Genomic DNA, 22,745 nt, shown 5'->3' with positions numbered 1-22,745 from the left:
GGACTTTCCACAATCACTGTGCCAAATTTAAAAACTTTTTACCAGAGTTCTATAGGCTGCCATAGACACCCTTGTCAGAAGGTGAAAATGATGATGAATAATAAGAAAAGTTAGAAACACAATGGGTGCAGTGTCACTGCTTGCCACCCCCCCAAATTGTTCACATCTTTTTATAATGGGGTATGTGATTGTGCTCACAATTAACCTATTAACTAATTAACACATTCAAATATGGAGGATGCCATGGCCTAATGGTAGGCGAAGCAGCTTTGAGACCAAAAGATCACTGGTTCAATTCCCTGGATCAGCAGGAATGGCTGAAGTGCCCTTGAGCATGGCATCTCACCCTCAACTGCTTCCCAGGCTGCTCTGGGTATGTTGTATGTATGTCACTCTGGATAGAGTGTCTGCTAAATGCTATTAATATAGTGATTCTGATTAACCCCAAATCAACACCAGCTGTTTCTGTAGGGTGGAGTAGTGGTTAGCACTGTTGCCTCACAGCAAGAATGTCCTGGGTTCAAACCCAGTGGCTGATGGGGGCCTTTCTGTGTGGAGTTTGCATGTTCTCTCTGTGTGGGTTTGCAGTCCAAAGACATGCAGATTAGGCTAATTGATGGCTTTAAATTGACTGTAGGTGTGAATGGTTGTTTGTCTCTATGTGTCAGCCCTGTGATGATTTGACGACTTGTCCAGGGTATACCCTGCCTCTTGCCCATAGTCAGCTGGGATAGATTCCAGCTTGCCTGTGACCCTGTACAGGATAAATGGCTATGATGGATGGATGTTTCTGCAGGATTTTCTTGCCACCTGCTTGGTTTGAACCATGTAGTCAAGTCAAGTTTATTTGTCAAGTCAAGTCAACTTTATTTGTATAGCGCTTTTTACAATAAACATTGTCGCAAAGCAACTTTACAGAATTTGAACGACTTAAAACACGAGCTAATTTTATCCCTAATTTATCCCCAATGAGCACGCCTGTGGCGATGGTGGCAAGGAAAAACTCCCTCAGACGACATGAGGAAGAAACCTCGAGAGGAACTAGACTCAAAAGAGAACCCATCCTCATTTGGGCAACAACAGACAACATGACTATAACATTAACAGTTTTAACATGAAGTCAGTTTCGTTGATGTTGTAAACTCTTCATTGATGGAAACTTGAGTGCAAAACTGTTCATGACAACTGCAGTCCTAAAGTTAGCAAGTCAACTGTAGTCCTCAGCCATAAAAGCGTTACTGTAAGTGTCCAGAGTGTCCTCCAAGTCTGACTTTCAACTGTCCACATGGGGCCATCCTCTACTACCGGAACGATGCAATGAGATAGACTCCAACCAGACACAGGGCACCAGGATGGATCAGACAGGTCCGAGGAGCTATTTGTATAGCGCTTTTAACAATAAACATTGTCGCAATGCAGCTTTACAGAACTTGAATGACTTAAAACATGAGCTAATTTTATCCCTAATCTATCCCCAATGAGCAAGCCTGTGGCGATGGTGGCAAGGAAAATCTCCCTCAGATGACATAAGGAAGGGAAGAAACCTCGAGAGGAACCAGACTCAAAAGGGAACCCATCCTCATTTGGGCAACAACAGACAACATGACTATAACATTAACAGTTTTAACATGAAGTCAGTTTCGTTGATGTTGTAAACTCTTCATTGATGGAAACTTGAGTGCAAAACTGTTCATGACAACTGCAGTCCTAAAGTTAGCAAGTCAACTGTAGTCCTCAGCCATAAAAGCATTACCGTAAGCGTCCAGAGCGTCCTCCAAGTCTGACTTTCAACTGTCCAAATGGGGCCGTCCTCGACTACAGGAACAATGCAATGAGACAGACTGAGGAAAAACTCCCTCAGATGACATGAGGAAGAAACCTCAAGAGGAACCAGACTCAAAAGGGAACTCATCCTCATTTGGGCAACAACAGACAACATGACTATAACATTAACAGTTTTAACATTAATCCATGTAAAGGGTCACCATACAGTACAAGCAGTCTGAAATAGACTTATGGTGAAAACAATGGCTCCAATTTCCCACCAGATGGCCTTGTTGCTCATAGAATAGAGATCCAGCAGCTCTCTGAACCAGGCTGCATTAAGACGTGTGTACGGTAACATACACACTAATAAATAAATAAATAAATAAATAGCTGCATTGTCAGATGAAAACCTTGTTTCATATGCATTCAAATGTAACTTCATTTGATTTAGTGTCAGATGCTGGATGAAAGAAAATAAAGCAAACCGAATAGCATGCTGTGCTTTTATGATTATGTAGGGTGTAGTTCTTCCTGTTCTTGTATAGTTCTTGTACCCCAAATGGCAATCACCTTTTTTGAAACCATATCCAACCTGTTAGTAAATGAGCTGGATTATGCGTGTAAGGGCATGGCTAGAAAAAGACAGACAGGAGCTTTGGTGTGCCATCAGTGGACAGTGTGAGTGCCAGTCTGTGGCGGCACTGCCTGCTCTGCCCTATATGGCTCTGAACGGAGCTGTGCGCACATATCGCGCTGTCAGCGGTGCTTCTCTCAGTCTGCAGCGCCAGGCTCTGCCACTACAGCCATGGCTGAAGGGGGAGAAGGGGAAGATGAAATCCAGTTCCTGCGAACTGTAAGTACAGAAACACGGTTCTGCTTAACCATTTCTGTTGTGAAAGGATATCTGCGCAAAAATAATAATAAATAATAATCAGAACGCTATTCAGTGCAAAAGATATCAGATTTGAGAGGGACGATTTTCACTGGCTGGCTTGATTCTCTGGTTTTGTGCATGCATGTTCTGCCAATAATGCGCTCCTGATGTTTCTAAGGGTAATTAATAAGCGGACTCGGGTGCGAGTTGCACGCGCGTGTGACGCACCTGCTGTTAAAAGGTTGTGGGTGCGAATGTGGGGTGATGCATCTAAATACACACAACAAACTTAATAAGACTTGCTTCTAATGCTTGTTAAAAAGTTTTGTTTTTGCTTTTTTTTTAAATTCATTCCTTTCATGAAAATGCACAATTAGAACATAATTCAAGATACATAGATCAAAGTGACTCTTTTCATGCTTGGAAAGGAGCAGCAAGAAGAATATAATTCTTATTTTTTTGGTCTGCCCCTTAGTAAAACATAAAGAATCTTAGATGGTCTGTAAATTCCAAGTTCTTTTGTTTTAATTACCTTTCTGAAATCCTCCATTGAGAGTAAACCCAATTTAACCTAAGCGCCTTAAATGTACTGACTATTGATCTGACATGCTGTGTGTTTAGTTAGAGGTAAATAAATACAGTATGTGATACGTTCTAGTTCACTTAAGGCATTTTCTATTTCGGTTGTCCGATGGAGATTGATGACACTGGTTGCAGTTCTCTTTGTAATCGATATGAAGCAGAGAGCTGGTCCGGATGTACTGACTCTCATCATTTGGTTGCCGTAAACATGCTGAAATCTATAATCAGATATTGTAAATATTCGTTCAACTGTTCGTGGTGATATGACATACCAGTGAGTCTCACTCAGCCAGGACACCTGTATATGGTAGTGTAGTTATAAAAGGCAGCTACTGTATAGATAAGTTGTATTTCAGTGCTGGAACTTCCTTCATCTCCCTCACTGTTGGGATGTTCAGCTGTGGGGTGGCACAATGGTGTAGTGGTTAGCACTGTTGCCTCACAGCAAGAAGGTTCTGGGTTCGAGCCCAGTGACCGACAGGGGCCTTTCTTTGTGGAGTTTCCATGTTCTCCCCGTGTCCGTGTGGGTTTCCTCTGGGTGCTCCGGTTTCTCCCACAGTCCAAAGACATGCAGGTTAGGTTAATTGGTGGCTCTAAATTGACCGTAGGTGTGAATGTGAGTGTGAATGGTTGTTTGTCTCTGTGTGTCAGCCCTGCGATGACCTAGCGACTTGTCCAGGGTGTACGCCGCCTCCCGCCCGTAGTCAGCTGGGATAGGCTCCAGCTTGCCCGTGACCCTGTGCAGGATAAGCGGTTAAGGATAATGCATAGATGGATGGATGATGTGAATGGTTGTGTGTCTCTATGTGTCAGCCCTGCAGTGATTTGGTGACTTGTTCAGGGTGTACCCCGCCTCTCACCCATAGTCAGCTGGGATAGGCTCTAGGTTGCCCGTGACCTTGCACAGGATAAGCGGTTACGGATAATGGATGGATGTTCAGCTGTGATTTGATTTGATTTCCTCCATAATACTAGCTGTTTCAGCTGGCTGAGATTCCCTAGGGTTAATAATTGTCACCTCGTAAGTGTTTGGCATGCTGTAATCCACAACACACAGATTCCATGTGCCAGTGGCATGTTAACAATCCAACAACACTGAAAATTCTGATCCAGTTCCAGAGTGAATGATGACTATAGTGGACATCGAACAACAAGGTCATGGTCAAAAACAAACAATCTATATTTGTTTGGTTGAGACGGGGATTTCTAACATATCCATCTGAGAAGGAAATAACTGCATGAATCCAATCCTCTGTCATATTTCATATTTGCTTACGTAAATATCTGGGAAGATATTTTACACTCAGAACACACTCGACAGAAATTGCCCATATTTCCCCTGTGCAAGTAAACAGTAGGTAGATAAATCACAATTTGGAACTGTTTTATTAATATAAAATTTATTGCTTACAGAAATTTACAGGGTGTACAGTTATGATATGCAACCCATGCTTTGTAGTTGATTTTCAGCTTAGTTGCCTGCACAAGAAATCAAAATCTCATCTCATTATCTCTAGTCGCTTTATCCTGTTCTACAGGGTCGCAGGCAAGCTGGAGCCTATCCCAGCTGACTACGGGCGAAAGGCGGGGTACACCCTGGACAAGTCGCCAGGTCATCACAGGGCTGACACATAGACACAGACAACCATTCACACTCACATTCACACCTACGGTCAATTTAGAGTCACCAGTTAACCTAACCTGCATGTCTTTGGACTGTGGGGGAAACCGGAGCACCCGGAGGAAACCCACGCGGACACGGGGAGAACATGCAAACTCCACACAGAAAGGCCCTCGCCGGCCCCGGGGCTCGAACCCAGGACCTTCTTGCTGTGAGGCGACAGCGCTAACCACTACACCACCGTGCCGCCAGAAATCAAAATATTGTGTTTAAAAAAAATTGTAACAGATTATCAGAAGATCCTGCATGAGGCAGGTGTGTACATTTTCACCATGCTGTTAAAGTGTTAAGGTGGGAAAACTGGCAGTGAAGTGCACATACTCTTGACATGGAAGTACTTGAAGGGGATGAGCAACATGAATATTTAGACTAGTAGAGAATACACCACATATCTCTTTACATTTTGTGGACTTGGGCCTTAGTGAGTGTAAAGACATGAAACGTTCTCTTGATTTGTTATTTGCCACTTATTTGGACTATGATTGTAGCATTGAGCATTGGGTTCTGCGAGCAATCTCAGAGGTTTTGGATAAGTTTGTGGGTTTTTCTCTATGCATTTTTATAAATTGTAGGACTGGCATGATAAAAAACAATTGATCAAATTGATGCCAGCAAGTCCTCTCAGCACCTCTGCTTGATCTCATATTTAGAGTTTGGTTGTAGGGACATTATTAAAGGTAGACTTCCTTTCAGATTTTTCAAATGTAGGTCATAAAAATAATTTTCCCTGACACCCAGTTATTTTTGTTTAGTGGAGTGAAAGCTGCTGAATTTACCGTAAATCACAGACTTCCAATTTTATTAGGTTTTTAAAATAGAACAATTGATGAATTTAGGGCCATGTGGCCCTCAATTCTCTGCTATTTGTTCCTGCTTCATCATGACCCAATTCAAGATACTACGTCATGCATCAAGTGGCGCGCTTTCCCTGTTCAGGCAAGGCATTGTGGGATACAAATTTAAAACAGGAGAGAAAAATGGAGGATGTGAGTGTGCGAATGTCACATGAAAGACTGACTACAGTAACGGAAAGTGAGAAGAAAAGACGTGATGTTATATGCGAAGGAAAGGAAACGCGGGACCAAACTAATAAATATTGGCGGTCAGCGAGCACCTCGGTGTGATCAGGTGTTCGTTTAGCGACAGAATGATGTAACGGTCAGTGCACGGTCAAAGGTAAACCTGTGCATGCACACACACACACACGCACACACACACACGGACTTCCTGTCTGCTTGACTGCGCAAAGCGAGCAATTTCATGCACATTATTTGCTTTAATCCCCTCAAATTAAACTTCCCAGCCACAGAATGGCCTGATATTTTGTGAGATATTACAGAAATAAACATATATCACAATGACCAAAGGTCAGAGGGAACTAAATTTCACCGATTTTATGAAATCGAAAGGCCATCTATCTTTAAAATTTAGAATTTTTGGCATTACTGGTCTAGAAGCACTGGGCTTATTTGGAGTTTATGTTGTTTTGGTAGCCTTATACATTCTAACAGAAGACTGTGGGGTTTAAATTTAGCCTCCTTTCCATCACACACACCCAGAGTTTTCTGGCATGTGCCTACACATAGATCGTTGCATCAGCTAGCTCAGTTAAATTGACTGGATACTAAACTTTTAAACTGAACCAATTGCTCACTCAAAAATATTTGAACAAATATTGAAGTAGCCAAAGTGTACACTTTTGGAAACATGTTAATACAGTACCAGTTAAAAGTTTGGACACACCTACTCATTCAATAGTCTGTATTTTGACTATTTTCTGCATGGTAGAATAATACTGAAGACATCAAAACTATGAAATATGGAACATCAATTGGAATTATGTGGTAAACAACAAAAAACAAAATCCATCTATCTATCTATCCATTATCCGTAACCGCTTATCCTGTGCAGGGTTGCGGGCAAGCTGGAGCCTATGCCAGCTGACGAAAGGCGGGGTACACCCTGGACAAGTCGCCAGGTCATCACAGGGCTGACACATAGACACAGACAACCATTCACACTCACATTCACACCTACGGTCAATTTAGAGTCACCAGTTAACCTAACCTGCATGTCTTTGGACTGTGGGGGAAACCGGAGCACCCGGAGGAAACCCACGCGGACACGGGGAGAACATGCAAACGCCCCCGTCGGCCACTGGGCTTGAACCCAGAACCTTCTTGCTGTGAAGCAACAGTTCTAACCACTATACCACCGTGCCCCCCCAAAAAAGTTTCATATTTTAGATTCTTCAAAGTAGCCACCGTTTACCTTGATGACACTTTACACACTATTGGCATTATCTTAACCAGCGTCATGAGGTAGTCACCTGGAATGCTTTTCAGTTAACAGCTGTGCCTCGTCAAAAGTTAATTAGTGCAATTTCTTACCCTTTTAACGTGTTTGAGATCAAACAGTAACAGTAGTAAATAATAAAAACACAGTAAATAGCTCTATTCAACACCACAACTGTAGTAATCCATATTATGTCAAGAACCGCTCAACTAAGAGAAACAACATCCATCGTTACTTTAAGACATGATGCGTCTTTTAATGAGTAAAAATAAAGAAAAACCACTGAGGTGGGGTTTACATTAGACCGTATCAGTGGATCATCAGATTAACGTTTTTAAAACAATTAGCGTGCACACAGCAACGCCAATACATGATTTGCGTGCACACAGCAACGCCAATACACGGATACGCTCGGCTCCGCAGGCATCCTGCGCTCCAAATCACTCCACCCTGAACAGCAAGTGCCCTCTGGAGGGTGCACACTCCGGCCCTGCGCAGCTCACAGAGCGTGCGAGTGGAGCGCACGAGCAGTGATTTGGGACTGAGCCGCTGTGTGTGTGATCTCAGTGCATGTCGGGCATGCGCGTCACTTACCACTTGCAAGTGGAAGGATGGCAAGCCTAAAGACAATCATAACTACACAATGGGCAGTATTTGCATCAGTATTTGCAGTATTTTCATACTTTTATACTCTTTAATGAAAGGTGATACAAGGCGGAAGTCCGCACCGTTTTTCAGCAGTCGCGTCACATGACCAACGCCAGCGAATCAGGAAGGTGGATGTCACAGTGACGTTGTCCAATGACGACGCCAGCTAGAGCTCAGCACAGCGTATCTGCGTATTCTCAATGTTTACACAGCACCGGACCAGACACGATCTGGATTGAATACGTGGACCCTGGCGGATTCCCGTTTCCCGGCGTTTCCAGGCGGTTTAATGTAAACGGACAGTGCATCCGCGAAGAAAACGAGACAGATACGGTCTAATGTAAACTTGGCCTGAATTAGAAGGGGTGTCCAGACTTTTTACTGGTACTGTACACATCCACAATAGGTTTTATTCAGCATCGTGGATATTTCTGTGTTAGAAAGATTTCAGGGAGAGGACAGTTCCAAGAAGCTTAATTCACCAATTGATAGAATATAAAATATTAATCCATAGCTTTATCTTATTCAATACAGCATGTATTCAAACATTTATCTCCATAAATAAATTATACATGCACAGTAATGGTTATAGTAACAAATATTAATAAATAAATATAATAAGGAACAGCACAAATAAATTACACACAACTTATAAGTGCATCTCTGTTTCAGTTAATGTCCTGTACACAAACTTCCTCCGACTGCATTCGAGCTCGAAGTTACGTCACACATTAAAGAATAATTTCTGGATGTCCTTGTTTCTTCCCTACTCATGGTAACAGAAAAAGTGCTCTGTTATTTACAGTAGATTTTTTTTTTTTATATTACAAAAGATTTTCCTCATACAATGAAAGCTTTTCAGCTATTTTATGAGTACTGTACAGTATAAAAGCATGCAGTGTGCCCAACGAGATTAAAAAAAAAAAAAAAGGTTTGCCTCCATAATTATTTGAAGAGTTTCCCTTTTCTTCCAGGCTGCTCTAATAGAGGTAAATGATCAAACAACCATACTGTTTCTATTGTCTGTTTTGCTCTAGTCTCCTTGAAGCCCAAGGTGATCATTTTTCATGCCTCAGGAAGGTTTATTCTGAATCTACTATACATGTGCTCTCTCTGATGACTTTTATACTTTGGAGCTGAGTATTTTTGATGTTACATGAAACTGTCTTGATGACTCGCACTAGAGTGTCTCAGATAAGTAACTGAAAGGGAGACAAGCAAAATGACAGATTAACTTTCGAGCTATTTCTGCTTGTCAGTGTGTAGTGGACGTACTGCAGCTGTCCAGTTGGAAGAAAAAAAAGACAAGGTGCTGAGAGGAGATATGGAGAAATGACTTAAGAGAGATGCCCAGGTAAAGGCCCAGGGCCAGTGATGAAATCCTACAATACGTGAGCAGACTGTGTCATTGGATCATGTGATTCAATGTTCCCCAAGGGCTTCTGACCTTTTCCAGTTGCATGTGTTGAATTTAGTTTCCTTCGAATTAATTAAAAACAGACACTGTCGTCACTGCATTGGTGTGATCCCTGCCATGGGTTTGGTCCTAAAGGTTTTGGAGCCATCTGTTCCTGAAGGACAAAATGTCTTCTTCCATCCATCACCTTCATTATTGCCCAATCAAGATTTAAGCTGCTAGTCTAAATTTGAAGGCTGTATCAAAAAATGTTGAACCTGTTATGGGAATTTCCACAGAGATAATACGGTTATTTGGAAAAACAGGGCTATAATACACTCTGTCTTTTAAAATGTCGTGTATATATATATATATATATATATATGGGCGGCACGGTGGTGTAGTGGTTAGCGCTGTCGCCTCACAGCAAGAAGGTCCTGGGTTCGAGCCCCGGGGCCGGCGAGGGCCCTTCTGTGTGGAGTTTGCATGTTCTCCCCGTGTCCACGTGGGTTTCCTCCGGGTGCTCCGGTTTCCCCCACAGTCCAAAGACATGCAGGTTAGGCTAATTGGTGACTCTAAATTGACCGTAGGTGTGAATGTGAGTGTGAATGGTTGTCTGTGTCTATGTGTCAGCCCTGTGATGACCTGGCGACTTGTCCAGGGTGTACCCCGCCTCTCGCCCATAGTCAGCTGGGATAGGCTCCAGTTTGCCTGCGACCTTGTAGAAGGATAAAGCGGCTAGAGATAATGAGATGATATATATATATATATATTTATTTTTTTCAAAATGACAAAAAAAGGAAAAGGGCCCGAAGCAAAAGTTTGGGCACCCTGCATAGTTAGTACCTAGTAACACTCACTTTGGCAAGTATCACAGCTTGTAAACACTTTTTGTAGCCAGCTAATAATCTTTCAGTTCTTACCTGGGGGATTTTCACACATTCATCCTTGCAAAAGGCTTCCAGCTCTACAAGTTTCTTGGGCTGTCTTGCATGCACTGCTCTTTTGAGATCTATCCACAGATTTTCAATGATGTTTAGGTCAGGGGACTGTGAGGGCCAGGGCAAAACCTTCAGCTTGTGCCTCTTGAGATATTCCATTGTAGATTTTGAGGTGTGTTTTGGATCATCGTCTTATTGTAGGACCCATCCTCTTTTTAACTTCAACTTTTTTACAGATGGTGTGATGTTTGCTTCCAGAATTTGCTGGTATTTATTTGAATCCATGCTTCCCTCGACCAATGAAATGTGCCCTGTGCCACTGGCTGCAACACGACCCCAAAGCATGATCGATCCACACCATGCTTCAGAGTTGGAGAGGTGTTCTTTTCCTGGAATTTGGCACCCTTTTTTCTCCAAACATACCTTTGCACATTGTGGCCAAAAAGTTCTATTTTGATTTCATCAGTCCACAGGACTTGTTTCCAAAATGCATCAGGCTTATTTAGATGTTCATTTGCAAACTTCAGACGCTGAATTTTGTGGCTAGGATGCAGGAAAGGTTTTCTTCTGATGACTCGCCCATGAAGGTCATATTTGTTCAGGTGTCGCTGCATAGTAGAACAGTGCACCATCACTCCAGGGTCTGCTAAATCTTTCTGAAGGTCTTTTGCAGTCAAACAGGGGTTTTTATTTGCCTTTCTAGCAATCCAATGAGCAGTTCTTTCAGAAAGTTTTCTTCATCTTCCAGACCTCACCTTGATCTCCACTGTTTCTGTTAACTGCCATTTCTTAATAACATTACAATCTGAGGAAACAGCTACCTGAAATCACTTTGCTACGTTCTTGTAGCCTTCTCCTGCTTTGTGAGCATCAATCATTTTATTATTCAGAATGCGAGGGAGTTGCTTAGAGGAGCCCATGGCTGTTGATTTTAGGGACAAGTTTGAGGAGTCAGAGAATTTATACAGCTTTGAAATCTGCATCATCTGACCTTTCCTAATGAAGAATTTGAACAAGCCACAGCTCAATAAGCTGATTAAGGTCTGGAACCTTGGTCAAAGTTACCTGAGAACTCAAATATATTGGCGTGCCCAAACTTTCGCATGGTGTTCCTTTTCTTTTTTCACTCTCCAATTGTACAAAACAAAAATAATACACAAATCTTGCAGAAAACGCTGAAAAGAAATGTGTCATCTTTACCTTTATGCCTTTTGGTGATCAGTTCATCTTCTGCTCACTTAACTATTCACAGTAACAGACATTTTCAGGAAGGGTGCCCAAAGTTTTGCATGCCTATATTGTACTTGATTGATTGAGTGCTGCTTTATTTAGCAATAAAGCTATTTCTATTTATTTCCTTATGATGCAAAGGATTAGTGTGCCAGATATCAGATACAGTGTGTGATTAGATCTGAGCCTGTGTTGACAGATTAACTGGACATACAAGGTATTACAAGGGGTGACTTTTTTGCTGCTCTACTTCCTTGCGGTTTACTGTCATAAGCAGTTGCACACGAAAACAAGACTGAAATCACAATTCTATGAATTTGAAATCAATAATCAATTTTGTAAAACTGTTACCTAACAAAAACTCTTCCCATGTGACAGAATCATTATTCACACGTTCAGTTCTTACTTTACATCTTACTTTACAGGCTTACCATTTTATCATTATGACCTCTAGTTTTAAGCACAAATTTAACTGCCTTTTCAGACAGTGGAGAGTAGGCAGTTTTAAATTATTCTGATCAGTTTAATTTATGACCGTAGGTGTGAATGTGAGTGTGAATGGTTGTCTGTGTCTATGTGTCAGCCCTGTGATGACCTGGCGACTTCTCCAGGGTGTACCCCGCCTTTCGCCCGTAGTCAGCTGGGATAGGCTCCAGCTTGCCTGCGACCCTGTAGAAGGATAAAGCGGCTAGAGATAATGAGATGAGATGAGATGAGTTTAATTTAACTGGTCTGCGATTCGCCTTTTGCTCGTTCTGCGATAGGGTTCTTGATATGATCCTTCTGTGGTACTCAACTACATGGTGCTACTCTTGGGTGCATTATAATACTATTGTATCTTGCCTTTTATATCCATGTTTAGGATTTTTAAAAAAAAATTTTTTGCCATTAAAGTTTTTTTTAAAATTATACTAGAGTAGCGGCTACAATTATCGACACCTTAGCGATCTTTTGGTGATTGCAAAAGTAGAAAAGACTTTCAATATGTAAATTGTGCATGAATAATCACTCAAACTTCCACTAGAAAAAAATGAGTTGATTCCCAATTACTTAGCGTATGAGATCACGTGACACCGTTCCACAATTATCAACACCTTTGTCCACAGTTATCGACACCGTTCCACAATTATCGACATCCAGATGATCATTTATTTAAAAAAAAAATAATCGGTATGTGGTATTAAGTTAAGAAAACATAGTTTTTATTTAAAATTTGTTTTACATAGACTTATATTTAGTACAAAATATATTTTATATAAATATCGGGATGTCGGTGTTTATGTAAATGAGGAAGTAATTCTAATGTTTGTAAACAAATGAACTGATGATGTTGAACCTGCATCAGAAAATCTTTTTGTTCCACTTTCTACCCACTTTCTAAGTATTTTCGTAGATCACATTTTATTAATCATTCGTTGTTGTTTGTAGTAATTTCTAGTTTTGTCGTTTACCAATAAATGTCTACAGGCGATTGACACTGTGGCCCACTTTACACGGGGACGATCTGAAACAAAAACGCAAAAGTCCGTTTTCGTTCTCACTTTTTTCCGCGTCTACACGACCGTTTTCAAGGAAGAAATCTGCGTCTATACGGTGACGCATAATTTATGAATTCCAATGAATTTATGCGGCATAAATGTGTGGAATTCAATTGGATGTGCATGCCAGGCGGCTAGGTGGTGCTGTGAAAGACCTCCGCTATGTCTGCACGCATGCGCAACGTCTTCTGTCTTGTCTGATCTGCACATCTGCGCCGCGAAAACTTTGACTACTCTGGCTATGGTAAGTAAGAAAGTAAGTAAAAAAGTAAGAGCATGCTATACCCGCCTCTGTTCATTAACGGTATATGTGCAGATTCGGTATAGATGTTCGAAGGACTCCTGGACGTTTATTAAAGCTGCCGGAGCAGCTTGAAGGTCCGTTGGATCGATGTAATCAGACATGCTCTTACTTTTTTACTTACTTTCTTACTTCCCGGGCTGGCATGTACAGTATATGACATGTGTATGACGTAAACGCGTACCCGACGTGAGCAGATCCGAGCAGAGTTTCGCGTATTGGGTAGTTTAGACGGAAATGCAACAGGGGCTGTTTTTAACTTATCCACTCTGGAAGGCGTTTTCAATTTTTTTCATTTTTCAGCCTCGGAAACGCCGTCCCCGTGTAGACGAAAGGCACTTCCGATAAAATATTTAGTCGTTTTTACCCGACAGCGTCCTCGTGTAAACGGGCCCTGTAACCATATGAAAATCCAGGTCAAAGGTCGCATGTCATTCCTCGAACCAAAATCTAAAATGTCTACTGATATTGCAATATGCAGTAGATATTTACAACAAACTGCAAAAAAATATTTTCTGAATGGAATAGAAAAATCCGAATATTTCAAGCATGTAATTTTTTATATGCTAGGAATTTAATTCTGGTCTAATTCTATTTATTGCAATAGGATTCCAAATACTCTATAAACATTCCATTCTCTTATGAATCAGAAAAAAAATTATTATAAATCACAGCACTTTTATTTTTTAAAGTACTTCATCTACTTCAACAATGTTACACAAAGATCGATCCATAACAGTTGTAAATGTCCCTTAATTCCACAGGGTGTCGATAATGGTGGACACCGGTGAAAGTGATCACTATTATTGACACCTCACGTGACTTCTCAAACGCGCGTTTAAATACAAAATGGCGGCTGTCAAATGAAAGAGTAAGAAATAAAGCAGGTTTCGACAAGGAGATCATGAAATATCGGTGAATTTGATCAGTAAAAACATGTCCATGATCTTTCCACCATGCTTACCTGCGATGATAATGTCTGGGTTTTCCTCAAATTGCTGATCGTGCTAAAAAAATTTCATCTCAGGTAACGAGCTGTGTCATCAGACGACAAGATCAAAGGGCGAGGAGGGTCTTACGGTTGATTAATTAACCAATAATAACTGTTGTAACTGAAACTCATCTTTGCAAAATTGTTTTTTATTGTTAAATCTGAAAAGGTGTCGATAATTAAGGCCCCGGTCACACCGCCCGAACTTTGCTGGAGCGTTCCTGGAGCGGTGAAAAAAATTCATCACCGCTCGTAACCGTTCACCACCATTTAACAAAAGTTGCACAAACTTCGGTGGAGCGGTTGTAAGCGTTTTACGAGCGGACACGGGGTTGCTGGAACGGTGTCGGGCGTTGAAGCAGCTATCCATAGCGGCGATGAACTTTGGTTTGGCGTTGGTATAGAGGTGTCGGAGCGAGACCAGAATTTGGCTATACGGGGAGAAATGGACCAGGAGCTCATTTGGAATTGAGCTGCCGTTGAGTTCAGACCTCATCTATATCGAATTTGCTCAAAGTTACAGTAAAACTGTATCACCATGGATGCTGAGAGACTTGCTATGATTGGTGCTAAACCAACTTTATACCCCCGCCGAGCCAAAGCCCTCATGCGCAGAACGCCGCTATACCAATGCTCGCTACCGCTCGCTACCGCTAAACCAACGCTAAAGCAACGCCGGCTTCAGCGGTGCACCGCTAAGCCAACGCCCGTGTTTTCGATTTTTTTTCCCATTTTGTGCGCGGTGACGAGCATTGTCGAAATTCGGCCCCCCCTCCCTACTGTTCAAGAAACGCTCCAGCAAAGTTCGGGCAGTGTGACCGGGGCCTAAGGACTGTCGATAATTGTAGCCGCTGCTCTACTTAGTGCCATTTGTACAAATTTAGTATTGATGATACACTTAATTCCATTATTAAACAGACAGCATAGCACCACCCTGAAACTTTTCTTAGGACCACAATGGAAATAAGTGTTTTAAACTTTGCTGTGCTATCCTTGGTTTTTAGTTTCATGTATTGAGTTCAAATGTATATTAATATATTGTCCTACTTGCATATAATTATACCTTAATAAATCTATCTATCTATCTATCTATCTATCTATCTATCTATCTATCTATCTATCTATCTATCTATCTATCTATCTACACTGTAAACCCGAATAAGTTGAGTTTACTTAAAAAAATTGAGGAAAGTGGTTGCCTTAAAAAAAATAAGTAATTATTAATGATTGAATTGAGTACCTTAAACTTACAATCTTCTGGTAAGTTTAAGGTACTCAATTCAATCATTAATAATTACTTATTTTTTTTAAGGCAACCACTTTCCTCAATTTTTTTTAAGTAAACTCAACTTATTCGGGTTTACAGTCTATCTATCTATCTATCTATCTATCTATCTATCTATCTATCTATCTATCTATCTATCTATCTATCTGTCTGTCTGTCTGTCTGTCTGTCTGTCTGTCTTCAATACCATTTCATGTTACATGTTTTTTTTCTTGTCGGCACGGTGGTGTAGTGGTTAGCACTGTCACCTCACAGCAAGAAGGTTCTGGGTTCGAGCCCAGCAGCCAACAAGGGCCTTTCTGTGTGGAGTTTGCATGTTCTCCCCGTGTCCGCGTGGGTTTCCTCCTGGTGCTCTGGTTTCCCCCACAGTCCAAAGACATGCAGGTTAGGCTAATTGGTGGCTCTAAATTGACCGTAGGTGTGAATGTGAATGGTTGTGTGTCTCTATGCGTCAGCCCTGTGATGATCTGATCTTGTCCAGGGTGTACCCCGCCTCTCACCCATGTCAGCTGGGATAGGTTTCTACGACCCTGTACAGGATAAGCGGCTACAAATGATGGATAGATGTTTTTTTTTCTCCACAATTCAGAGAACCTCCATGTATTGGCTCCTTCACTGACACAAAGCATTACAACATTAAGATTTTTCATTGAAAAAGTTTAATGTAAATTTAATTTGTACCGTAATTGCATTCACAAATAATTATTGCAGTATGTGGATTGTACATACAAAACGGTTGCTATCACAACTGCAAATCTTCATAGGTCTGTACTAATCTTCCCATGGATTTACAGTTCATAAAATTGTTGTCAGGAGGCATAGTGGTGTAGTGTATAGCATTGCTGCTTCACAACTTCAGGGTTCCTGCTTTGATCCTGAGTTCTGGTTACTGTCAGTGTGGAATTTTGCAATTTATTTATTTATTTATTTTTAGTGTCTGCAAGGGTTTCCTCTGAGTTCTCCATTTTCCTCCTACCTCTAAAAAATGCTTGTAGGTGGATTGGCTACACTAAATTGCACCTAGTTAAGAAAGTGAATATGAATATGCATGATGTACATGGGGCCCTGTGATGGACTGGCATCCTATCCAAGTTGTGTTCCTGCTTCACACCCAGTGTTTCCTGGACAGGCTCTGGATCCACTACAATGCTGACTAGGATAAAGCCCTTACTCAAGATAAATAAATAAATAAATGAAAAATGATCCCACGCCCATGTCATAGCACATGGCTCTAATACTGAGATGCTGTTAAATATCTTTCATTTATCCCAAGCCTATTCTGACAATCCATGTACACACACATTTACACACAACTAACAATTTAGCATGCTATGCTATGCTATGCTATGCTATGCTATGCATAGCCACTTATTGATGCACTGATGTTCAGAGGTGGACAAAGTACCCAACTTCATTACTTAAGTCAAAGTACAGATCCCGCTGGTCAAATGTTACTTCGATACAAGTGAAAGTTGTACAGTCAAATTTTTACTTAAGTTAAAGTCAAGTCAAGTTTATTTGTATAGCGCTTTTAACAATAAACATTGTCGCAAAGCAGCTTTACAGAATTTGAACGACTTAAAATATGAGCTAATTTTATCCCCAATCTATCCCTAATGAGCAAGCCTGTGGCGACGGTGGCAAGGAAAAACTCCCTCAGACGACATGAGGAAGAAACCTCGAGAGGAACCAGACTCAAAAGGGAACCCATCCTCATTTGGGCAACAACAGACAGCATGGCTATAACATTAACAGTCCTAACAAAGTCAGCTTCGTTGATGCTATAAACTCCCCACCAATGGAAACCCGAGTGCAAAACCGTTCACGACAACTGCAGTCCTAAAGTCAGCAAGTCAACTGCAGTCCCCAGCCACAAAAACACCACTGCAAGAGTCCAGAGCGTCCTCCAGGCATGACCCCCAACTGTCCACATGGGGCCGCCCTCCACAGGAGCGATGTGATGAGACTCCAACCAGACACAGGGCACCAGGATGGACCAGGCAGGTCCGAGGAGCAGAAGAGGCCAGCATCTCGATCCCAGGACCGACATGTAACTCAGAGGGACAGATTTGGGGGGGGGGAAGAGAGAGAAAACACAGGTTGTTAGGTATGCCTAATGTCATCTGAATAAGTAGGAACAGTATACATATTGCACTGAGTTCAAGCAGGGACTCTGGCAACTAACTATGACAGCATAACTAAAAGGGGAGAGCCAGAAGGTAACACAGGCATGAGGGAGCCCCGGGACATAAAGCAGCAGCCACTACACCATCAACAAACTCGAGTGAGCAAGCGAGTGGGGACTGACAGCATCCATACATCCCAGTTTACCAAAACACTCTATGTCTGAGGACCCTCCAGATCTACTCCTTTACCTCATAAACACCATTAACAAAAGGCTTGACTAAACAGATATGTTTTCAGCCTAGACTTAAGCGCTAAGACTGTGTCTGATTCCCGAACATTACTTGGAAGGCTGTTCCATAACTGTGGGGCTTTGTAAGAAAAGGCTCTGCCCCCTGATGTAGCCTTCACTATACGAGGTACCAGCAAATAGCCTGCACCTTTTGATCTAAGTAGGTGTGGCGGGTCATAGAGGACCAAAAGTTCACTCAGGTTCTGTGGCATGAGACCATTCAGTGCTTAGTAAAGTAGTAAAGTAGTAAGTTAAAGTACTGAAGTGCTTGCTTTTAAAAATACTTAAGTATTAAAAGTACATTTTCTGTCAATGCATTGTTTTATTATTGCCACAGCATTTACAAAACCTAATGTCTCTGAAGCAACTGACTGGATTTACAAAATGAACGCATGCTGTGCCATCATGGTGGTTTAACGTTAAGCTAGCTAGTCAGTGAAACTCCACCTGACATGCTAACAAACTCTTTTCAAACTCGGAATCATATTGGGTAGCTAATGCTACTAGAAAAAAAAAGATTTCTACATTGTTTATTTGGCAAGATTATGCTAAAACATTTCTGAAAGGACTTCAGATAAGTTAACGCTATTCATGTTAGCGTAACTCCGTTTTTACACGCTAACTAATAGTGTCCAAGTTAATTAGCTACGTGTAAACGTTAGCCGTGGACAAGGCTGTGGCAACTTGGCAGGCAAATCCATAGAAAGTCCTTTGACTAACCAGACTGCGTAGCTATTGCAACATTATCGCTAGCTCTAAAAGCACAGACAACTTCATTGCAAGTTTTCTCTTGGAATACAACGTTTATATACTTCAGTATGCTCCCGCAGGTTGGACAGCGAGTTTTTGTAGGCCGTGATGTGGTTTGTTTTCAGCAAACCAAGCAAACATTTAAAACGAAACAAATCTTTAATCCTTTCAAAAAACTGAAACGTGGGTTCATGGGCCATGGTGCGTGCATTCTCCAGAAGAACCGCCTCCTTCCATTCTGCCATCAACTGATCGTGTTCAAATAATGCTGCTGAGAAATCATTGAACTCAATTTTATACAGTCTATGGACGTGACGTGACCCTAGTGATTACTGATCGGCTGTCTCAGTGTCACCTGTGAAAAAACCATCATGTTTTAGAAAAGAAAAAACGTCCACTTTCAAAGCTGCTTCATAGTAACGAGTAACAAGGACCTTGATAGAAATGTAGTGGAGTGAAAAGTACGATATTTGCCTTTCAAATGTAGTGAAGTTAAAGTCGTAAGTTTCAAAAAAAAAATACTCAAGATACAGATACTCAAAAAGTGTACTTAAGTACAGTACTCAAGTATTGCCGCTTTTCCACTACCAACGCAGCTGAGTTGGGCTGAGCCGTGCGGTGCTGAGTTGGGCTGAGTCGGGCTGAGCGGGGCTGTTGGAGTTGCATTTCGACTACAACCGCGCTGAACCGTGCTGGCTGGAAGTGGGTGGACACATTGGGTGGAGTTAGCGAAAGTGGGTGGACGTCACGTGATGTCGTTAGGCGGCGCAAACAGTGACATCAGTGATCTTTTAAGCGGTAGTCTCACGACCCGGATAGTAAACAATAAACATGGAGTCGTTAGTGTTGCTGGTCTTGGTGCTGTGGCTTGTTGTCACCGACAACACCAACAGACACTGGCAAGAGCGTATAGATGAGGCGAGGCGCATAAGGCTTCAGAAATTCTCATAATTCGTAATTCTTCTTCTTCCGGGTTTACGGTGTTTACAGATCCCAGCGTGCTCGCGGGGCGTGTGTGGGTATGTGAGGATGCGCCTCCTCACCAATCAGTGCACAGGGGAGTGTCTGCTCATGCCCCCAGCCCCACTCGGCTCGGTTTGGCTCGCTTCAGCCCCACTCCAAAACCGTGCGAGTTTTGGGTGCTAAGCAGGGCTGAAGCGAGCTGAGTCGTGCTGCTCTAAGGTAGTCGAAACGCGAGCCGTGTCGGGCTGAAGTGAGCTGAAGCGAGCTGAAGTGAGCTGAAAAAGGGTAGTGGAAAAGGGCCATAAATGTACTTCGTTACTGTCCACCCCTGCTGATGTTTTTGGGAGGTGAACCTGAAGGAAATCCATATAAACCTGAGGAGAACATGTAAAACTCCACACAGATAGTAGCCTGAGCTCAGGATCGAATCATAAACCCTGTATCTCTGATGCAACATCACTTCCCACTGCACCACCACCTCACGCTTCTAAATATCTTGATTAACAGAATAAGATCTGCTAGATTACAGATGAAGCTAAACACTTCAGGACACCTCATATATAGTGTATTTTACATTTGAACTTAGATTTGGGCACGTTACTTACCTTAGTAGGCTATGAACATATTTGCTCAATAACTTCAGAAAAAAGTACATGCACAGTCGTATTCTTGTATGAAACTTTGTTCCATGCATGCAGATTCGGACTGCTCTATTCAACACAAAGTATTCCTAATAGCAAAAGAAAACAAAATAATAAAAAAAACCAACATCCTTTTCCATTCTTATCCTGCCTGTGTCTGGCACTCCCATTTATCAGTGTTGATGGAGGTCGCTCAGCCGTGCTTCTGAGCCATTTTTTTCTGATTTCGTGAGGCTGTTTTAAAGCAATATGCATGGAAAGTAAGCCTGGGGAAAATCCAATTTGTAATCCTGTTGGGCTGGTGAACCTTTGCTGTCTTTTTTCCCCTGCACTGTTTCAAGACGGCTGTGTCTATATTAAATTTTTACAATATGGCTTTTGCTGTGTCATTCACAGAGTGGAGATTAAAATTTCCCCACTGGCATGACGGGCCATATTAGTGTAATGGGTTTTATGCATTGCATAATTTCCCTCTTTATGTCAACTGTACTGAAAGGATGGCCTTAGTTTAAGATCTTCGAGCATCTTTCTAGTCATTAAGTAAGCTGGTTGATATGAGCTGGTAGGTGGTGGTGTGGGGTGTTAGTTGCAATAATAGAAATGCACTGTCGTTGATTTAATATAGTAAGAGATATTGCCTGAGTATACTTTAATTGTGTGAAATGCTAACCTCAATCACTGCGATACATTGGCATTGTATCCAGGGTATACTTTCCTCTTGCTCAAAGTCTGCTGGGATTGGCTCCAGCTTCCTCCGCTACCCTGACAGTATAGACGGTATAGATAATGGATGGATAACCTCAATTAAATAGCCATAAGAAGCAAAATCTAAACAATGACCTTAATGGATGCAAAGCAGTGGCGGCTGGTAGTCTTTCAAACAGGGGAGGCTGGTCGGTTACGATATTTCCAGATTTTAAAAGAAAAAACATCAGTTTTGCCCATACTCTTGCCTCTGATCTGGCTGATTGTTGGCAGGGTCACAAACTGTGAAATAACAGGTTCTTTTGGCCCATTAGCCTACTGTCCAATATACATGATGGTGGTGTTGGGGGCGGGTATATTTTAACATTTTATATTTTAAAATTGTGGCATGTTGTTTAAAAATGGACCTCGGCTGTGTTTTTGTTTAAAAATGTTTTCCAAATTGTAGCGGTGTTTAATTCATATCCAGAAAAACATATATTCCAATATAATATACTCAGCATAAACATTTTAAATAGATTCTATATTTTTGGTCCATCCATGACATATTACTAAAGTAGCCTATTTACTGTTGTTGATGTGGGTCGCTTGCTGTTAGCCAATTCACTTTCTCGTACCAGGAGAGCTGAAAGGAACGAGTTTTATTCCCTACCTTTTTCACCAAGTCAGTTTGAGGCGTTGGTCTACCCTGCTGTTTAATTTTAATTTTTTCCTCGAAAGGAAGACTGGCAAATGGCTTCGCCAAAATTAAATCAGCAATGCTTGGCATCCGTGCGCAGCTTTTCTTGCTAGCTGACTAGCCCCCTCAAGTTCAAATTCAGTCACTCAAATAAACGACATTTCTGGAACTAAGATAGCAAACTTGACAACACTATATTTACACTTTATTTACAATGAAAATATATACAAACTAAAGCTGGTAGAAACCGTATGTAATGAATGAAATCGAAATGTAAGCTGATCTCTTACAATACACCACAGCACTTGCGAATCTGCATGGGACTGAACTGATGTTGCCAGATACTGCTGATGTTATCCAGCCCAAAATATGTTCAAAACCCGCCAAAATGCACTTAAAACCGTCCAATTGGTAGGGAAACCCCCAATCTGGCAACACTGTCCGCTGCCTGTCAAAGAAAATATCCGGCCGTTTTCACCAATCACCAGTCTCCTCACGGAAACTGCCATGTCCCTCCCATGTGAGGCTCGGAGTCCGTGGGCGGGCATTTTCGCAGTATTTGTCCAATAACCATCTTGCATTTTGAGATTGAAAAGCGCATAGCTCCCAAATGTCGTTGAAGTCCACTGAGGCTGGGAGTCCGTGAGACTCCGTGGGCGGGCGTTTTCGCAGTATTTGTCCAATAATCGTCTTGCATTTTGAGATTGACAAGCACATAGCTCCCAATCCACTGAGGCTGTGCTGCATCGCGCTGTCACGAGGGGGAAAAACTCACGCACACATTAGGCGAACTGGGGAAAGTTATAACGGAATGATTTCGCACTGTAGTTGGGTTGAGCACATATATTTCTATGATTCTGGATCTAAAATAGCAATGTTATAAGGTCGGCTATAACATAAGCCTAGCGCAATTCATCCTACACGATGTTCGTCATTTTTAGAGGAGGCTGAGCCTCCCTCGTTGTCTTAGAGCAATCGCCCGTGATGCAAAGTCTCTTGAAATTACTTCTTGAGAATAATCCCTGAAACAATAACTGACTGATGAGTGGTTCAGGAAATAAC

The 22,745-nt window shown here is 41.8% G+C and overlaps 1 protein-coding gene across 1 annotated transcript in view; it reads left to right on the top strand.

The window, feature by feature from the left end:
* Nucleotides 1–2,569: 2,569 nt before the first annotated feature.
* The window catches only part of ryr3 (ryanodine receptor 3), a 296,068-nt gene continuing 275,892 nt past the window's right edge, over nucleotides 2,570–22,745 (top strand). The window contains exon 1 of the mRNA XM_060915728.1: nucleotides 2,570–2,620. Coding sequence (XP_060771711.1) covers nucleotides 2,573–2,620 — 48 coding nt within the window. The 5' untranslated portion in view covers nucleotides 2,570–2,572. The remainder of the gene's footprint in view (nucleotides 2,621–22,745) is intronic.

Source organism: Neoarius graeffei, chromosome 3, assembly GCF_027579695.1.
Source record: "Neoarius graeffei isolate fNeoGra1 chromosome 3, fNeoGra1.pri, whole genome shotgun sequence".
NCBI lineage: Eukaryota > Metazoa > Chordata > Actinopteri > Siluriformes > Ariidae > Neoarius > Neoarius graeffei.
The sequence above is the reverse complement of the archived record's forward strand: the minus strand, read 5'-3'. Positions and strand labels throughout refer to the sequence as shown.